Genomic DNA, 20,840 nt, shown 5'->3' on the forward strand with positions numbered 1-20,840 from the left:
CTGGACACGGGGTACTGGCTGGACACACCAGACTGGCTGGTTAAGGGGTACTGGGCACACTAGTCTAGCTGGACACGGGGTACTTGCTGGACACACCAGACTGGCTGGTTAAGGGGTACTGGGCACACTAGTCTAGCTGGACACGGGGTACTGGGCACACCAGTCTAGCTGGACACGGGGTACTGGGCACACCAGTCTAGCTGGACACGGGGTACTGGCTGGACACACCAGTCTAGCTGGACACGGGGTACTGGCTGGACACACCAGACTGGCTGGTTAAGGGGTACTGGGCACACTAGTCTAGCTGGACATGGGGAACTTGCTGGACACACCAGACTGGCTGGTTAAGGGGTACTGGGCACACTAGTCTAGCTGGAAACGGGGTACTTGCTGGACACACCAGACTGGCTGGTTAAGGGGTACTGGGCACACCAGTCTAGCTGGACACGGGGTACTGGACACACCAGACTGGCTGGACACACTAGTCTAGCTGGACACGGGGTACTTGCTGGACACACCAGACTGGCTGGTTAAGGGGTACTTGCGGGACACACCAGACTGGCTGGTTAAGGGGTACTGGCTGGACACACCAGACTGGCTGGTTAAGGGGTACTGGACACACCAGACTGGCTGGTTAAGGGGTACTGGGCACACCAGTCTAGCTGGACACGGGGTACTGGACACACCAGACTGGCTGGTTAAGGGGTACTGGCTGGACACACCAGACTGGCTGGTTAAGGGGTACTTGCGGGACACACCAGACTGGCTGGTTAAGGGGTACTGGCTGGACACACCAGACTGGCTGGTTAAGGGGTACTGGCTGGACACACCAGACTGGCTGGTTAAGGGGTACTGGCTGGACACACCAGACTGGCTGGTTAAGGGGTACTGGCTGGACACACCAGACTGGCTGGTTAAGGGGTACTGGCTGGACAGTGGACCTGCAAGTCCTTCCCTTCCCTTTCCTGACTTCAGTTTGGTATAGCCTCTGGTGACCTGCTTTCAGTTCAACGGCCAAAAGGCTTTTGTCTTGTTTTCCTTTTCAGACTTCCACTGCATGTGATAAATGTACAGTTTGAGTTTATGGATGCATGTCAAAATTTAAATAATTACAAATCAATAACACATTTGCAATAATCTTCAATGATAAACTCCCAATTCCTCTGACCTAATCTAATTTGTCTAAAATGCTCGTATTTTGTAGTGTTCACTGTGATGAGCTCAGCAGGTCAGGATCGGCCATGTTGTTTTGAGAATGACTACCTCTCCTCCATGTCTTGTCTCTTCCTTCATCGTTGTTGTACCAATAGGGACATAAGGAGAACATCCAATCGGAGCGCTCTCCTGCTATGATTGACATTCTCGGACAGCGCCAGCCCATCCTCAGCTCCATGTTGACCTACTCGTTATCTTGTGTTAAATCAATTCGTTAAATCACCACCGAGGTCACTTCAACAGTGTCTGTCAAGCCAACACCTTAACCATTACGCCAAGAGGTCCAATGTGTCCTCACTCTTCTCTATACAAGTCCCTTACATGTACACGCCGCTCCAATTGCTTCACAGGCACCATCCCATTTCTGACACCAATGTGGTGAATTTGGTGGGTATTCACAACCAGGTCTCAAACCAGGGTCCAGAGACTGTCAAGCCAACACCTTAACTGTTACGCCAAGACGTCTGAACCTCTTGACAAGGTCACTAGGTGTTAGGTTACGGTTGCTACAATAGCAACTTAGATATAGCTACACGCTCAGTTGGTAAGAGTGTGACGCTGCAGAGTTGTGGGTTCGATTCCCACTGGGTACTCAAAACGCTGTCATTGTACTGTAAACTTGCTTTGGGTCAAAGTGTCTGCTAAATGACTTATTGCATACATTTGCTTGGTGTTGTATTTACATCAAAGGTAGGGCTCAGGCAAAAGCAATGCAAGATGATAAAGGACAGTACAATCAAAACAACACACTTCACAATAAGTAGAATTTATTCCAACCTGTCAAAACATGGATTGTGTAAAGGTACATTTGAATGAACACAGTAAAACAGGTGTTGCTTTGTCACACCATGACAACATAATTCACTGTAACTATATAACACAAAAACAAGTTTGCAGTGGTCTAACAACGAGGATAATACTTTATGACTGCAATACATTTAGCACCTGTTTATTGCACAGCACCGTGCACAGAGACAGAGACACAGAGAGAAAAGTGGAATACCTAGTCAAAATGCATTCAAATGAAATGTGTCTTCAGCATTTAGGGGGTTGGATAGAGAGAGGAGGAGAAAGGTTGGATAGAGAGAGGAGGAGAAAGGTTGGATAGAGAGAGGAGGATAAAGGTTGGATAGAGAGAGGAGGATAAAGGTTGGATAGAGAGAGGAGGATAAAGGTTGGATACAGAGAGAAGGAGAAAGGTTGGATACAGAGAGAAGGAGAAAGGTTGGATAGAGAGAGAAGGAGAAAGGTTGGATAGAGAGAGAGAAAGGTTGGATAGAGAGAGAGAAAGGTTGGATAGAGAGAGAGAAAGGTTGGATAGAAAGATTGGATAGAAAGATATAAAGTTTGGCTAGGGGGAGAGAGAAGGGTTAGAAAGAGAGAGAAGAGAAAGGGGGATACCTAGTCAGTTGTATAACAATGCATTCAACTGAAATGTGTCGTCCGCATTTAGGGGGTTGGATGGATGGAGAGCGAGAGACAGAGAGCGTGAGAGAGGCGTAGCAGGAAGATAGGAATGATGTGAACCAAGAGATTGTGAGTTCAAATCCCAGGTGAGGACATGATGAATATTAATTACAGTATAGATGAACATGTACAATGTATCTCAACTATGTACGTTAAAAGCACTATTTGAATGTGTTGGTGTCCCAAACCTATTGTTTGGGGCAACTACAAACTTTACGTTCAGGTAATACTTTGAACGCAAAGTTGAGTAAACAAAAAGGCAGTGGATGGAATCAGTTACTAAATAATAATTAGTTGAATCAACTAGATTTTTGTGTTGTTTCAATGTTAAACTTATACTTACCTTCCTCAATATTATAGCTATGAATGCCAATAAGGTCATAGATCTTTTAAATATATTATTACCCATAAATGGAAGGGTCACACATCTTTCAAGGCTCACAAGTTCCGGCTGCTTTTGTGGGGTAATCACGTTGACGGGTATCTTTCAAACAAGAGTGATGAAAGAAACTGGTGGAAGAGCCAGTCCTTATTAGATGTTGCAATGCCTTCTCAGATCAGACCGAGTTTGAGACTCTGACGTGGAAAGACATCAGTCAAAAAATATTAGGCTAACATACCTGTTTTTTTATTTTTTTTTAAACCTTTATTTAACTAGGCCAGTCAGTTAAGAACAAATTCTTATTTTCAATGACGGCCTAGGAACAGTGGGTTAACTGCCCACTGTTGTACCTTGTCAGCTTAGGGGTTTGAACTTGCAACCTTCCGGTTACTAGTCCAACGCTCTAACCACTAGGATACCCTGCCGCCCCGATTAAAGGGAGAACACAAGCCATCACTGCTCTGAAGAGAGGGAAGAGTTTTTCTCCATGTAATGGGGTCAAAACTGAGAAGAGAAACGCTACATGTTATGGTCGTGATTGATGTTTTGTTGTGTGCATGACAATAGTACAAAACTATAACATAATAATAGGATTTCACCTAATATAAAACATAATTTATTTTAAATAATACCTAATCCTTTTTTGATATAAAAATCTGGCATACAGGCATTCAGTCACTGTTCCATTGAAAGTTAAGTCACTTGTTTTAAACATTCTAAGCGAGTGTGGTATGATCGTCGGTGCCAGGCAAGCAGGTTCCAGTATCTCAGAAACGGCCACCCTCCTGGGCAGAACGGCATCTCGGAACACACAACTCGTCTGTCCTTGTCACGGATGGGCTACTGCAGAAGACGACCACACCGGGTTCCACTCCTATCAGGTAAAAACAAGAATAAGCAGCTCCAATGGGCATGCGGTCACCAACACTGGACAACTGAGGACTCCGACGAATCCCGGTTCCTGTGGCGTCATGCTAATGGCAGAGTCGGGATTTGGCGTAAGAAGCATGAGTCCATGGCTCCATCCTGCCTGGTGTCAACGATACAAGCTGGTGGCAGTGGTATGGGGAATGTTTTCCTGGCACAGGTTTTGTCCCTTGATACCAATTGAGGAACGTTTCCATGCCCGGAAGAATTCAGTCTGTTCTGGAGGCAAAGAAGGGGTTCAATCCATAACTAGATGGGTGTACCTAATAAACTGGCAATGGAGTGCGCATATGTATCTCACATCTGTTGCTTTGGGGTAATGGCATTAGGGACAGTATAGGATGAATCAATAATTGTTTTCTTACCGAGGAGTAAAATGTCATTTTTGTAATATCAGTCCTGGTTATATGTAACAATCCCTTGTTGGAAGTGCCTATATTATTATTTATATTATTTGTTAATTAAATACATTATGTTATGCAAGAATTTGTAATATATACAGTACCAGTCAAAAGTTTGGACACACCCATTCATTCAATGGTTTTTCTTTACTTTTACTATTTTCTACATTGTAGAATAATAGTGAAGACATCCAACCTATGTAATAACACATATGGAATCATGTAGTAAAAAACAGCCAGCCTTTGCCTTGACAGTTTTGCACACTCTGGGCATTCTCTCAACCAGCTTCATGAGGTAGTCACCTGGAATACATTTCAATTAGCAGGTGTACCTTTTAAAAAGTTAATTAGTGGAATTTCTTTCCTTCTAAATGCATTTGAGCCAATCAGTGGTGTTGTGACAAAGTAGGGCTGGTATACAAAAGATAGCCCTATTTGGTATAAGACCAAGTCCATATTATGGCAAGAACAGCTCAAATAAGCAAAGAGAAACGACAGTCCATTATTATTTAAGACATGAAGGTCAGTCAACACGGTACATTAAGAACTTTGAACATTTCTTAAAAAGTGCATTCGCAAGAACCATCAAGCGCGTTGATGAAACTGGCTCTCACGAGGACCGCCACAGGAAAGGAAGACCCAGAGTTACCTCTGCTGCAGAGGATAAGAACATTAGAGTTTCCAGCCTCAGATTGCAGCCCAAGTAAATGCTTCACGGAGTTCAAGTAACAGACACATCTCAACATCAACTGTTCAGAGGAGACTGTGTGAAATCAGGCCTTCATGGTCGAATTGCTGCAAAGAAACCACTAGTAAGGACACCAACAGGTGGAAATCTGTCCATTGGTCTGATGAGTCCAAATTTGAGATTTTTGGTTCCAACCGCCGTGGCTTTGTGAGACGCAGAGTAGGTGAACGGATGGTCTCCAAATGTGTGGTTCCCACCGTGAAGCTTAGAGGAGGTGTGATGGTGCTTTGCTGGTGACACTGTCAGTGATTTATTTAGAATTCAAGGCACACTTAATGAGCATGGCTACCACAGCATTCTGCAGCAATATGCCATCCCATCTGGTTTGAGCTTAGTGGGACTATCATTTGTTTTTTAACAGGACAATGACCCAACACACCTCCAGGCTGTGTAAGGGCTATTTGATCAAGAATGAGAGTGATGAAGTGCTGCATCAGATGACCTGGCCTCCACAATCACCCGACCTTATCCTTTTGCGACCAGGGGGCAGTATTTTCATTTTTGGATAAAAATGTTCCAGTTTTAAACAGGATATTTTGTCACGACAAGATGCTCGACTATGCATATAATTGACAGCTTTGGATAGAAAACACTCTGACGTTTCCAAAACTGCAAAGATATTGTCTGTAACTGCAACAGAACTGATGTTACAGGCGAAACCCAGATAAAAATCCAATCAGGAAGTGCCGCATTTTTTAAAAGCGCTTCATGCTAATGACTCCTTATATGGCTGTGAATGGGCTACGAATGAGCTTACGCTTTCTACGTATTCCCCAAGGCGTCTACAGCATTGTGCCGTCTTTTTACGCATTTATGTTGAAGAATAGCCATAAGGGACCACATTGAGCAAGTGGTCACATGATGGCTCCCGCAGAAAATCTTGCGTAAAGTACTGAGGTAGCCATTATTCCAATCGCTTCTAATGAGAAACCAATTGTCCCGACGGATATATTATCGAATAGATATGTGAAAAACACCTTGAGAATTGATTCTAAACAACGTTTGCCATGTTTCTGTCGATATTATGGAGCTAATTTGGAAAAAAGTTTGGCGTTGTAGTGACCGCATTTTCCGGTCGATTTCTCAGCCAAACGTGAAGAACAAACGGGAGCTATTTCACCTACAAAAATAATATTTTTGGAAAAAAGGAACATTTGCTATCTAACTGGGAGTCTCCTGAGTGAAAACATCCGAAGTTCTTCAAAGGTAAATGATTTAATTTGATTGCTTTTCTTATTTTCGTGAAAATGTTGCCTGCTGCTAGCAGAGCCTAGCATAGCATTATGCCATGATAAACTTACACAAATGCTTGTCTAGCGTTGGCTGTAAAGCATATTTTGAAAATCTGAGACGACAGTGTGATTAACAAAAGGCTAAGCTGTGTCTCAATATATTTAATTTGTGATTTTCATGAATAGGAAGATTTATGTCCACTGCATTATGCTAAATAGTTTGAGGCGATGATTACGCTCCCGGATCCGGGTTTGAGAGTCGCAAGAAGTTATTAACCCAATTGAGACGGGGCGGCAGCGTAACCCAGTGGTTAGAGCATTGGACTAGTAACCGAAAGGTTGCAAGATCGAATTCCCGAGCTGACAAGGTACAAATCTGTCGTTCTGCTCCTGAACAAGGCAGTTAACCCACTGTTCCTAGGCCGTCATTGAAAATAAGAATTTGTTCTTAACTGACTTGCCTAGTTAAATAAAAGGTTAAAACATTTTTTTAAGATGGTTTGGAATGAGTTGGACCACAGATTGAAGGAAAAGCAGCCAACAAGTGCTCAGCATATGTGGGAATATCATTTCAGGTGAAGCTGGTTGAGATAATGCCAAGTGTGAAGATGCCATCAGGTAAAGGGTGAAGAATCTAAAATATATTTATATTTGTTTGACACTTTTTTTTGGTTACAACATGATTCCACATGTGTTATTTTATAGTTTTGATGTCTTCACTATTATTCTACAATGTAGAAAATAGTACAAATAAAGAAAAACTATTGAATGAGTAGGTGTGTCCAAACTTTTTGACTGCTACTGTGTGTGTGTATATATATCACACAACTGTATACAGTATAATCGAGGTGATGGCATTGGAAATCCTTTTGGCTGCTTCTGTTCTGTAGGTGTCACTGTGGCCTCTTTTCAAAGGATGGGTCCCAATCTCTCAAAAGCCCCGGGATCCAGTTGGACAGGGGTGGACTTCTAGGTACTGGGATGACAACCCAACTTGGGATGGGGGGAGGTTTTAGGTTTTAAAACAATTGGAGGTTTACTCAGTAGCAGTGCAAATATCATGGCAAAGCTATATGGACACTCAATGATCATGATACTTTGGAATGGTAAGTTTACAAACAGTATATTATGATAAATATAATTCAAACTTGTTTCTCATTATGGTAAATGGTGATGAGTATAGCCAGTTATAATTGTAATGGCTTAGCAGATAATACAAAAAGACGATCAGTATTTACCTGGCTAAAAGAGAAGGAATAAAATCTCTATTGTTTACAGGAAGCTCATTCAACCATTTAAGATGAAGTTGTGTGATCGAATATACTTCTCCTACTTCTCCTGGGCAAAGAAAGTCAAAAGGGGTGATGATATTAAATGGATTCTTTTAAATATGTTATCGGACCATAAACAGATTTGGTTCCTTAATCTATAAGGTCCAAATAATGATAATCCACACCTCTTTGAAAATATCTAATAATCGTTTATCAAGCCTACAGGCAATTCAAGACTGTATTGTTAGGGTGTGAGATTATAATACGTTTTTATGTACCTCAATGGAATGTAAAGAAAACATATATTAGAACTAGTGGATATACCGTATGGAGACTTAAATATCCTGACCTAGTGAGATAAATATGGCAGAGGCTCAATTAAGCTAGTCATCTTGACTACTTTCTTAGGTCATTCTCTCGGACACCAAAAGATTTTAAAAAATAAATACATTTTATTTTTTAAGTGTTGACAGGGGACAGAATGGGGTCAGACCATTAAATAATTGGCATACACATTACTCTTACAGAATTTCCACGTGGGTGAGGTTTTTTGAAATGTAACCAATGCCTATTGGATGGCAAGAAGGGTCTCCCGACCCCTCCTTTCTCAGCCTCCGGTATTTATGCTGCAATAGTTTGTGTGTTGGGGGGCTAGGGTCAGTCTGTTATATCTGGAGTATTTCTCCTGTCTTATCCGTGTCTTGTATGAATTTAAGTATGCCGTCTCTAATTCTCTTTCTTTCTCTCTCTCTCTCGGAGGACCTGAGCCCTAGGACCATGCCTTAGGACTACCTGGCCTGATGACTCCTTGCTGTCCCCAGTCCACCTGGTCATGCTGCTGCTCCAGTTTCAACTGTTCTGCCTGCGGCTATGGAACCCTGACCTGTTCACCGGACGTTCTACCTTTCCCAGACCTGCTGTTTTCAACTCTCTAGAGACAGCAGGAGCGGTAGAGATACTCTGAATGATCGGCTATGAAAAGCCAACAGACATTTACTCCTGATGTGCTGACCAGTTGCACCCTCTACAACCACTGTGATTATTATTATTTGACCCTGCTGGTCATCTATGAACATTTGACCATCTTGGCCATGTTCTGTTATAATCTCCACCCGGCACAGCCAGAAGAGGACTGGCCACCCCTCATAGCCTGGTTCCTCTCTAGGTTTCTTCCAAGGTTCTGGCCTTTCTATGGAGTTTTTCCTAGCCACTGTGCTTCTACGCCTGCATTGCTTGCTGTTTGGGGTTTTAGGCTGGGTTTCTGTACAGCACGTTGTGACATCAGCTGATGTAAGAAGTGCTTTTTAAATAAATTTGATTGATTGATTTTAACCAAGACCAAGAATTTATAAACAAACTTATTCCGATATAACATAAGCACAGCCGATCCCCTTATTGTATGGGACACTTTTAAAATGTGCCTTTAGAGGCCATGCAATTCAATACTCGTCTTTAAAACCGAAGTACTTTAGGTCAAAATACTTCCTATTAACAAAGGGAAATAGAGGGACTAACAGTATAGATAGAAAGCAACAACAAAAAAACTGTACCAGAAAGGCACTAAATAAGTTAGAAAAAATAATAACTTGATTTAAGAAAGATCAAGAGTAATATGTTATAAAAAATAAAGCAAACTGGATGGAATATGAAAATTCACCAAATAAATTTTATCTTCAACATAGAAATGCTACCAAAAATAATTTACTGAAACTTGTTATAAATGATGGAGTAATCCATGATTCACCAAACAATATTTTGAAAGAGGAAACAAAGTACTTTAAGCATATGTTTTAGTTTCAGTCTCCTCCATCTCCACTAACCAAAATTAATTGTAGGGATTTCTTTCTATTAATAATGTTAAATTAACAGCTGTACAGAAAGACTCATGTGGAGGAAAAATTACAGAGGAGGAATTTATTGATGCAATTAAAGCCTTTAAGTCCAGGAAAACTTCAGGGCTGGGTGGCATTCCAGTTGAGGTATATCAAATATTTGTTCATGTACTCAGAGGACCGTTATTAGCATGTTTTAACCACTCTTAAAAAATTGCAGGCTATCCAATACTCAAGAAGAAGGTCTGATTTCACTATTATTGAAACAGGAACCAAGTGGTAAATTTAAAATATCGAGTCCATTTGAAAAATTGGAGGCCCCTTTCAGTGGTGTGCATAAATGTTTTAATTATATTGTTGGATATTATTAATCGTAATCAGACAGGTTTTTTATATGGGCGATACATTGGAGGTAATATAAGACAAGTACTGGAAAAAATAGAACGCTATGAAAAATCCGGGAAACCAGGCCTGGTATTCATAGCTGACTTTGAAAATGCTTTTGATACAACTGGAAGTTATACATAAATGCCTGGAATATTTATATTTTGGAGAATCTCTTATACAATGGCTTACAGTGATGTATAGTAACCCTAGGTGTATAGTAAATAATGGCCACTTCTCAGAAAGTATTAAACTGTCAAGAGGAATAAAACAAGGTTGTCCACTATCGGCATATCTATTTATTATGTCCATTGAAATGTTAGCTGTTAAAATCAGATCCAACAATATCAAGCGGCTAGAAATTCAGGGCTAAAAACAAAGATGTCATTATACGCTGATGATTCATGCTTTCATTTTAATCCATAATTTGGATACCTCCATAGCCTCAGAGGATATAGAAAATGTTTCTAACCTCTCAGGATTATGATAAGTGTATTATATTATGTAGGTATTGGATCACAAACAAATACAACTTCGACATTACTCTGTAGTTTACCAATAAAATGGTCCGACAGTGAAGAAGACATACTAGGTATTCATATCCCGAAAGAAAGAAATTCTCACTACAATACATTTTTATAGAAAGTTAGCAAAAATAGATAAGCTCTTGCTACCATGGATAGGAAAATACCTGTCTATTTGTGGAAAAATCACCTGATTAACTCTTTAGTCATATCCCAGTTTACCCATTTGTTTATGGCTCTGCCTATTTATACAATGAATATGAATTTGGAGGGCAGAATTTAGTAAATTTTACAGCAATAGACCCTCACTAACGGCTGCAGTCATACAAAAGCTATACTTATATCCAAACTGGTTTTCTAGCAGATTAGTAAGAATGTGTCACCCCGTGTTCAAGAATGGTCTTTTTTCCTTTATTCAGATTACAACCGCTTACTTTTGATTATTTGAAAATTAAATAATCTCCAAAATACAGCCATTTTTAAAACAAACCATAGAAAGTGGGTTCAAATTTAAGTTTAATCCACCAGAAAAGACCGAAGAAATATTACAACAAATATGGTTCAACTCAAATACTAATTGTTAAAAAATATATATATTCTGGGGGAAAATTATTTTAAACTGTATAATCTTGGTAAATGATATCATAAAAATTACTGGTGGAGTTGTCACACATGGAAATGTCTGCTCTATCCAAAATGTCAGCATTTCTGCTAAAAGGGAAGACTGGAAGGGGGTGAAGAGAAGGGAACTGGTCTGTCGCCTCACATTAAAGACAGAAACTAGCTAAAGAAAATTGTTATACATAAGAAAAAGTATACCAGTTTAATTTAAGGACCAAAAAAGTGACAGCTGTGCCATGCAGGTTGCAAAATAGTTGGGAATATATTTTTTATGTATCTATTCCATGGCACATGGTTTATGAACTGTTACACAAAATGACGCCAGAGTTTTTCAATTTAAACGATTATACAAAATTCTTGCAAACAATAACATTTTATATACAAAAATATGTTGACAACCCTTCAAATTATTGGATTTGGTTATTTCAGCCACACCCATTGCTGACGTGTGTATTAAATTGAGCACACAACCATGCAATCTTTCAACGTGGCACTGTCATAGGATGCCACCTTTCCAACAAGTGATTTCATCAAATTTCTGCCCTGCTAGAGAAGGTCCAGTCAACTGTAAGTGCTGTCATTGTGAAGTGGAAACGTCTAGGAGCAACAACGATTCAGTTGTGAAGTGGAAGGCCACACAAGCTCACAGAACGGTACCGCTGAGTGCTGAAGCGCGTAAAAATAGTTTGTCCTCAATTGCAACAATCACTACAGTGTTCCAAACTGCCTGTGGAAGCAACGTCAGCACAATAACTGTTTATCGGGAGCTTCATGAAATAGGTGTCCATGGCTGAGCAGCTGCAGACAAGCCTAAGATCACCATGTGCAATGCCTAGCATCGCCGGGAGTGGTGTAAAGCTCGCCGCCACTCTGGAGCAGTGGAAACGTGTTCTCTGGAGTGATGAATCAAGCTTCACCATCTGGCAGTCCAACACACTAATTTGGGTTTGGTGGAATCCAGGAGAATGCTACCTGCCCCAATGCATAGTGGCAACTGTAAAGTTTGGTGGAACAATTGTCTGTAGCTGTTTTTCATGTTTTGGGCTAGGCCACTTCCAGTGAAAGGAAATGCTACAGCATTCTAGATTATTCTGTGCTTCCAACTTTGTGGCAAACGTTTGGGGAAGGCCCTTTCCTGTTTCAGCATGACAATGCCCCCGTGAACAAAGCGAGGTCCATACAGAAATGGTTTATCGAGATCAGTGTGGAAGAACTTGACTGGCCTGCACAGAGCCCTGACCTCAACCCCATCCAAAACCTTTGGGTTGAATTGGAACGCCAACTGCGAGCCAGGCCTAATAGGCATCAGTGCCCGACCTCATTAATGCTCGTGGCTGAATGGAAGCAAGTCCCCACAGCAATGTTCATACATCTAGTGGAAAGCCTTCATAGAAGAGTGGAGGCTGTTATAGCAGCAAAGGGGGGGACAAACTCAACCTGATACAAATAGATTTTGTAATTAGGTTTTCAATGAGCAGGTGTCCACATACTTTTGGTCATGTAGTGTATATACAACCATCTCTACAGATTTTGCTGGGGAGAATCACTTGTTTTGATACTGCCCATATGTAGCTTGTTTTTGGTTGAGGTTCAGGTTCAGGAATGGCTGAAGAATTACAACATTTACCTGGAGGTAACTATGCAAATAGCCCTGCTGGGTCATTTTGAAAAAAGCAAAAGAAATGATAACTAATCTAAAATATACTGTGTCTGTAAAATGTATATAGTATGTATAAACTGGAAGTAGAAGCCTAAGTATTGTAGTCCAATTAGGGGAGGGATGGTAGGATTAGGGGGAAAAGATAAAGAAGGAAAATATACACAAAATATATATTTAACCCCAAAATATGGGGGATTGGAAATGCAGATAATTAAATGGATAGAAGCCACAATCTGCAATATTAAAGCTGATCTACACCCTAAAAAAAATATTGAATTAACTGGCCAGACTATGGCCTGTTTGTTTTGATTATTCATGCATTTTTCTGAGTTTGGCTGTCAAGACCCTGTGGGTCTCTATGCGCCAAGTACTCTCTCATATTCACAGCTGATGCCCAGTTGCCATGGAGTGTGTTTCAGGGGGGAATTCACCCAACCCCATTCTGTCAGTGTCAGGCAGCGAAGACAATCCCCCCTTGCCACCCCCTAGACCAGTCCTGTCTGTTCCATGGGCCGAGGTAGGCTGAAAATGCTCAACTCGACAAGTTATTTACATTTGTCACCCAAACAAAGTTTCTTTAAAGGATGTTACTTTTGTAGGCCATTTCATTTCAATCTAGACTTGCAGCCGATGATGTAGCCTACTCTAATCTACATTTTTTAAAACTGTTTTCAACTGGGGGAGGCAGGTAGCCTGGCGGGAAGGAGCATTGGGCCAGTAACCGAAAGGTTGCTGGATTGAATCCCCGAGCTGACAAGGTAAAAATCTGTCACCTGCCGCTCTGTTCCCTGGGCGTCGATTATGTGGATGTCAATTAAGTCAGCACCTCTCTGATTCAGAGAGGTTGGGTTAAATGTTGAAGACAGATTTCAGTTGAATGCATTCAGCTGTACAACTGACTAGGTACAATTGAAGTCGGAAGTTTACATACACCTTAGCCAAATACATTTAAACTCAGTTTTCACAATTCCTGACATTTAATCCTAGTAAAAATTCCCTGTCTTAGGTCAATTAGAGCATGGGGAACCACTTTTTTTTCACTTTTATTTAACCAGGTAGGCTAGTTGAGAACAAGTTCTCATTTGCAACTGCGACCTGGCCAAGATAAAGCATAGCAGTGTGAACAGACAACACAGAGTTACACATGGAGTAAACAATTAACAAGTCAATAACACAGTAGGAAAAAAAAGAGAGTCTATATACATTGTGTGCAAAAGGCATGAGGAGGGTAGGCGAATAATTAAAATTTTGCAGATTAACACTGGAGTGATGAATGATCAGATGGTCATGTACAGGTAAAGATATTGGTGTGCAAAAGAGCAGAAAAGTAAATAAATATAAACAGTATGGGGATGAGGTAGGTAAAATTGGGTGGGCTATTTACCGATAGACTATGTACAGCTGCAGCGATTGGTTAGTTGCTCAGATAGCAGATGTTTGAAGTTGGTGAGTGAGATAAGTCTCCAACTTCAGCGATTTTTGCAATTCGTTCCAGTCACAGGCAGCAGAGAACTGGAACGAAAGGCGGCCAAATGAGGTGTTGGCTTTAGGGATGATCAGTGAGATACACCTGCTGGAGCGCGTGCTACGGGTGGGTGTTGCCATCGTGACCAGTGAACTGAGATAAGGCGGAACTTTACCTAGCATGGACTTGTAGATGACCTGGAGCCAGTGGGTCTGGCGACGAATATGTAGCGAGGGCCAGCCGACTAGAGCATACAGGTCGCAGTGGTGGGTGGTATAAGGTGCTTTAGTAACAAAACGGATGGCACTGTGATAAACTGCATCCAGTTTGCTGAGTAGAGTGTTGGAAGCTATTTTGTAGATGACATCGCCGAAATCGAGGATCGGTAGGATAGTCAGTTTTACTAGGGTAAGTATGGCGGCGTGAGTGAAGGAGGCTTTGTTGCGGAATAGACTCTAGATTTGATTTTAGATTGGAGATGTTTGATATGAGTCTGGAAGGAGAGTTTACAGTCTAGCCAGACACCTAGGTACTTATAGATGTCCACGGAACCATCCAGGGTGGTGATGCTAGTCGGGCGTGATGTGATGCTACTTCAAGGTCTCAGAGCAAGTGACGTCACCGATTGAAACGCTATTTAGCGCGCACCCCCGCTAACTAGCTAGCCGTTTCACATCCGTTACACCAACAATTTCTCTGTAGGATTGAGATCAGGGCTTTGTGATGGCCACTCCAATAACTTGACTTTGTTGTCCTTAAGCCATTTTTCCACAACTTTGGAAGTATGCATGGGGTCACTGTCCATTTGGAAGACCCATATTTGTGACCAAGCTTTAACTTCCTGACTGATGTCTTGAGATGTTGCTTCAATATATCCACAGAATTTTCCTCCCTCATGATGACATCTATTTTGTGAATTGCACCAGTCCCTCCTGCAGCAAAGCACCCCCACAACATGATGCTGCCTCCCCCTTTTTCCGCCAAACATAACAATTATGGCCAAACAGTTATTTTTTTGTTTCATCAGACCAGAGGACATTTCTCCAAAATGTACAATCTTTGTCCCCATGTGCAGTTGCAAACCGTAGTCTGGCTTTTTTTTATGTCTGTTTTGGAGCAGTGGCTTCTTCCTTGCTGAGCGGCCTTTCAGGTTATGTCGATATAAGTCCCGGTTTACTGTGGATATAGATACTTTTGTACCGTTTCCTCCAGCATCTTCAGAAGGTCCTTTGCTGCTGTTCTGGGATTGATTGGTACTTTTCGCACCAAAGTACGTTCCTCTCTAGGAGACAGAACACGTCTCCTTCCTGAGCGATATGACGGCTGCGTGGTCCCATGGTGTTTATACTTGCGTGCTATTGTTTGTACAGGTGAACGTGGTACCTTCAGGCTTTTGGAAATTGCTCCCAAGGATGAACCAGACTTGGGAGCAATATTTTTTCTGAGGTCTTGCCTGATTTCTTTTGATTTCCCCATGATGTCAAGCAAAAAGGCACTGAGTTTGAAGGTAGGCCTTGAAATACATCCACAGGTACACCTCCAATTGACTCAAATGATGTCAATTAGTTTATCAGAAGCTTATAAAACCATATCGTAATTTTCTGGAATTTTCCAAGCTGTTTAAAAGGCACAGTCAACTTAGTATATGTAAACTTCTGACCCACTGGAATTCTGATACAGTGAATTAAGTGAAATAATCTGTAAACTATTGTTGGAAAAATTACTTGTGTCATGCACAAAGTAGATGTCCTAACCGACTTGCCAAAACTATAGTTTGTTAACAAGAAATGTGTGGAGTGGTTGAAAAACGAGTTTTAATGACTCCAAACTAAGTGTATGTAAACTTCCGACTTCAACTGTATTTCCCTTTCAGTGTCTGAAGAGATGTCATGAATTAATGGGATTGTATTTAAAAAGGAACGTTTAGCATGTGATTTAACCAACATATATATTGCTTTCATTATTTACTGCTCTATTTTTCAAGTTAGACGTTGGTTAAATCACAATCATAGGCTAAACATTCATTTTAAATACAATCCCATTTGTCTTGTTTATTCTTTATAAGTAGGCCTAGGTAACAACTAAGTATGGACTAAGATGCACCAAGCTCAGTGCTCCAACCGGCTTTAAGACAACTAGGCTGTATAGGGCCTACTTGTGTTAACCAGGTCAAACACTATGAATCAAGGCATTGGTTAGGACTCAATCTCGATTCCAGTGGTCTTCTTGGACATGCAAAGTTTCACTGTGAAAATAAGTGATGAAGTGCGCACGGCACTCCTGACCTGAATAAAATGTGGGCACCCACTCCTTCCTCTCACACACCCCGTCTAGCGGATTTGAATGTGACAGGAACATGGACGCTGGCGTATTAATATCCATAACCTATCCATGTGATCTGCGAGTTCGCCCGTTGGAGCGCTCTCGAAGTCACTCAGAATAAATACAGTTATGCTGCTCTACACCCACGTAGCTCTACACCCACTGTTAATGCAAATTCCTTGCAAGCATCCGAGTTCTGCACAGAGATACAAAGACACTTATAGAGCTCAAATGTTTGGAAATTACGACTATTAGCCAACAGATGTTTGAGAATAGTTTAAATACTAATTACCTGCAAAAGATAGATTCACAAACATCTCCGTGCCAAATAAGATAACGTTACAGGCTACAGCACTCATTCCCGTTGACAGACTATCTTCCTACAACATTATCAACAGCGTAAATATAATATGTTCTTTTCAATAATGACTACTGGATACGTTGTGATTATATTGGTCTTACCTGCACGAGACAGTAAGTTCAATTTTCGTCGCAGGTACGGTGGAGTTGAGCGGGTCGAAGTCCCCAATTGTGGCCATGGTCAAGCTTTAGATCAGTTCCTCTTCAATGTGAACTTCAACGATGTTCAGCCACTACTCTTGGCCGATATTTTGTTTGAAAATATCTCCCTTCGCCTGGAAAAAAGAGACAAAGGCACCAAATAGCTGTGTTTGTTGACAAACGTCTTCAGAGTTGAGCGCGAGGTGCATACCTGTGGGTGAGGCAGGTTGGGCAGCGCTCGAGACGTTCCATGGTGTGGTGGAGGAGCGCGACAGAACGTTGTGCGCGTCACTGGAAAGCACGGACGGGTCCTTCGCTCCATATTTCTGTTTAACCATCGGCAGGTGGAGGCAGAGCCTTTCAGAAGTTGTTGGCAGCAGAATGTTGGAGTTCAAGTTAATGTGGCATTCAAGTGCGTTTTCTATGAAGCTCAACTGTGTATTTGTTTTATTTTTAATTGTGATATTGTCTCACCAGTGGAGCTTCCCAGTTAGGAACTTAGGACAAAAAAAGAGGGGGAGGGGAGGTGTACCACCATAGAAAATGTTTCAATAATAAATCAACATTTAAAAAGTGTTGGCTTGCCAAATAGGTTGCTGTCACCAAATGACCAGAACCATATAATTAGATAATGAATTATATCATTCCATATAGACTAATCATAATGAATTATATGATATGTGATTAAAACACTGGGTTTGCAGAGAATGTGAAAATCAGAACAGCCAGCAGAGCCAATCCATAGCCAGTGGCCTGTTTCTCTGCACATCTTTTAAAGTCTAAAATATAGGACCAATGATTCAGGGTAGAAATGATTGTACATACAAACAAACCTTTGTTTCTTCTTTATTCATAATTACCACCTGCAGATCAATTCACCTTTCTCAATGTAGCCTCACTGGTGACAATTAAAAGAGCCATTTAAAAAGGAACAAACATGATAAAAGAAAAACATGTCAATCTGTTGACACAGACAATAGAAGTAAAATGAGTGTGCAACGAAGCATTTCAGTCAAATCAAGAGGGGTACAAAAAAAAAAAAAAATCATACTAAAAGTACTATATTCAACTAGTTTTAATTAGTTGGGGAAATTACATGCAAAAACATGGATGAGTTGAACAATCGCTTGAGGTGCTTGTGTAATTCTAAAAGGTAAGTGCCCAGTGTGAAGTGAGTGGTATGGATCAACTGTAAACAATCTAGGGGCTCTAGGGCTGCCTATAGCCACCAACAGGGACCTATAGTCAATATAGTCAATATTTCTCTGGTATGATAAATTATATCAGAGTTGATTACTACAGGATATGATGGTAGTAAAATAATTTTAATCATAAAAAATAAAAGTAAACATCTCTCAAATTCAGGAGGGAGGAAGGACCAATGGCACAGTGGTTTATTTTTTATTTTAAAGGATTAGATGGTGAAAGCAACCAGGTAAGCTTCCAATGAAGTCCGGGTTTGGACGGTGTAGGCCGTCATTGTAAATACGAATTTGTTCTTTTAACTGACTTTCCTAATTAAATAAAGGTTAAATAAAAAAATACTGTTGGAAGATTGAATGAGACAGAGAATGGACAATTGAGGTATACCCAGATGTACAATATTGCATCAGTCCGCACACTGGTTGACAAGTGAGAGTACTCTAGAAAAGGTAACATCTCGCACCAATATCCTTAAATCGTGGCCAAAGTCTCATCTTCCTGATCTGAAAGGCTTGTTTCAGATCTCAAAGAGGAACTGAGAACATGGAGAGGATAGGATGGATAGGGAGAGATCCCTGTTCAGTGGCAGCGAACTGATCCAGTCCACTTGGCTCCTGCAGCAATAAGAGAGCTTTTACTCGGCCATTAATGAAGTGTTCAAGTGCTAGAAGTTATCGGAATCTTCTAGTTCCGAGTTGGACATTTCAATTGAAAGACCCTCCAAGTCGCAATTACAAGTGGGAAACGGAGTTGAGATGTTTCACCACGGACTAAGCTTTTACCTTTTCAACCAAAACATGGAAACAAATCCTTTTTTTGACAATTTTCTCAATATGGATAATGTAGCTAGTCTGACAATACTGTCAATGTTAAGCAAACTAGCTGACTTTATTATTAACAAGGACAAACTAGGTCCAGAAGAGATACTTGTGTAGTGTAACGAGACAGATCTAGATTCAAAACTTTTAAAGAGATGTCTCCCACACTACCTCTAGGGGCTTAAGTCACAAAGAGAGGTCATGTTCCAGGCTGACTACATTGCAGTCATGCCGCTCGCACTGACCAATGGTTCTGTGCCATGTCTTTGACTGCACAGTCAGGTTTCAGATTGCTAGATCTGATGCAGTAAGATTAACACCTATCCAGGTGTTGGGAGCCGACTGCAATGTAGTCGGTCTGGAACGCAGCCACAAACTACATAGAATGATAACAAAGGCTGATAGCAGGGTGGCTCGGAGCCAACATGTCGCACAACTGAGAGAAAAAAAGTTGAGATGAAGTGACTGAGCATACGAATAGCTGTCAGAAGTGGGGCTCAAATCTAAACCTTGTGTAGGACTTTTAAAGAACTTTCAACGCAGCCAACTAATAGGCTTGGCTTCTGGTGTGTGGTCTGAAGCTCAGGTAATGGTGTCACCTGGATCTGTTCACGCCACAACCGTAGGAGTCAGCATGACAGCCCAAACAGGTCTGGGACCAGTCTAATGATGGTGTGTATGTGCACATGGGTATACTGAAGACCGTGTGAAAATGTTTTGTATGGCGACAACACAACATTTCTTTGTTTAAATTTCTGCACATAAAAGTGACTTAACAGACCTTAAAAAGTCGAATTATTAAAAACGAGTAACCAATTCAAAAATAGGCTGATAGGACTCAACATATTCAATTCTACAGAATTAAGCTAGATCCAGATTGATATGGCTTTTCTATGCCAAATAGAAACAGCATGTTTCTATTACACCCTGACACACTTAGCTAATGCTGTTTGTTGACAACCACAGTACGCACTACAATTATATGGTAATGCTTCCTTCTGATTCGGCACTGAATAGCAGCTTCTGATTCAGCACACTCATAGCACCAAATCCCTAAGAAAAATGCTCCATACGTTAAAGTACAACGGTCATCTGTCTCTAAATGATAGTGTGGCTGACATGGCCACGCCCCCCGAGACACTCCCTGAATCGACAAGAAAATGTGTGGCCAACAAAAAAGGAATAACTCCAGAGAGAAAGTTGGAAATGCATGAATAAGAAAATATATATTTTTAAAAGAGAAATTAAAGAACAAAATAAACCCAGGGTATGTAATGTTTGAGATGTATATATATAAAAAATTATTAAAAACACTTTTAAACCAACAAATATAAAAGGACACTTCAACCCCTGAATAGAGTAGAGAAGTTTGGCACTTTTTATTTTTATTAGAGTCCATACGAGATGCATCTTCCCTTGATGGAGATGCGTGGATTTAGCGGGAGAGGGGTGGGGGGGGTCAGGGCCCATATTCACAGAGCCTCACGGTAGGAGTGCTGATCTAGAATCAGGCCTTCCTGTCCATATGATCTAACAGGAAAAACTGATCCTATATCAGCATTCCTACTCTGAGACACTTTATGAATACAATGATTACGGGCCCGGAGTTCACATTTGGGGTGGGGAGACCTGACCCTAGATCAGACGATGCGGTTGGTGCCCCGGAGGCCCACTCCACGGGCAAACTGCTCCAGGAGGCCTGAGATGGCACCAGAGGGGCTGGGAGCGCTGGACTTGAGGCCCACGGTGGAGCTGTAGGCAGCCAGGAACACCTCCCTCACAGTCTCCAGACGAGCCTGACGCTCAGAGGGGGACGGGCAACTGGGAGAGAGAGACAGGGATGAGAGAAGGAGAAGGGGGGTGGAGC

The 20,840-nt window shown here is 41.3% G+C and overlaps 2 protein-coding genes across 4 annotated transcripts in view; both read right to left on the reverse strand.

The window, feature by feature from the left end:
• Positions 1 to 17,287, reverse strand: part of LOC109891646 (copine-9) — a 129,764-nt gene extending 112,477 nt beyond the window's left edge. Inside the window, exons 1-2 of one of the 2 annotated variants that reach the window (XM_031825656.1) lie at positions 17,164 to 17,287; positions 16,914 to 17,086 (exon numbers count right to left, since the gene is read on the reverse strand). In XM_031825656.1, coding sequence (XP_031681516.1) covers positions 16,914 to 16,990 — 77 coding nt within the window. In that variant the 5' untranslated portion in view covers positions 16,991 to 17,086; positions 17,164 to 17,287. Of the gene's footprint in view, positions 1 to 16,913 lie in introns of both variants that reach the window. The other variant, XM_031825657.1, reaches the window with a different exon arrangement.
• Positions 17,288 to 17,782: 495 nt separating this feature from the next.
• Positions 17,783 to 20,840, reverse strand: part of LOC109891401 (myotubularin-related protein 14) — a 38,107-nt gene continuing 35,049 nt past the window's right edge. For both annotated transcript variants that reach the window (XM_031825659.1, XM_031825658.1), the window contains one exon: positions 17,783 to 20,794. In XM_031825659.1, coding sequence (XP_031681519.1) covers positions 20,614 to 20,794 — 181 coding nt within the window. In that variant the 3' untranslated portion in view covers positions 17,783 to 20,613. The remainder of the gene's footprint in view (positions 20,795 to 20,840) is intronic.

This window comes from Oncorhynchus kisutch, linkage group LG5, assembly GCF_002021735.2.
Source record: "Oncorhynchus kisutch isolate 150728-3 linkage group LG5, Okis_V2, whole genome shotgun sequence".
In the NCBI taxonomy this organism is placed as follows: domain Eukaryota; kingdom Metazoa; phylum Chordata; class Actinopteri; order Salmoniformes; family Salmonidae; genus Oncorhynchus; species Oncorhynchus kisutch.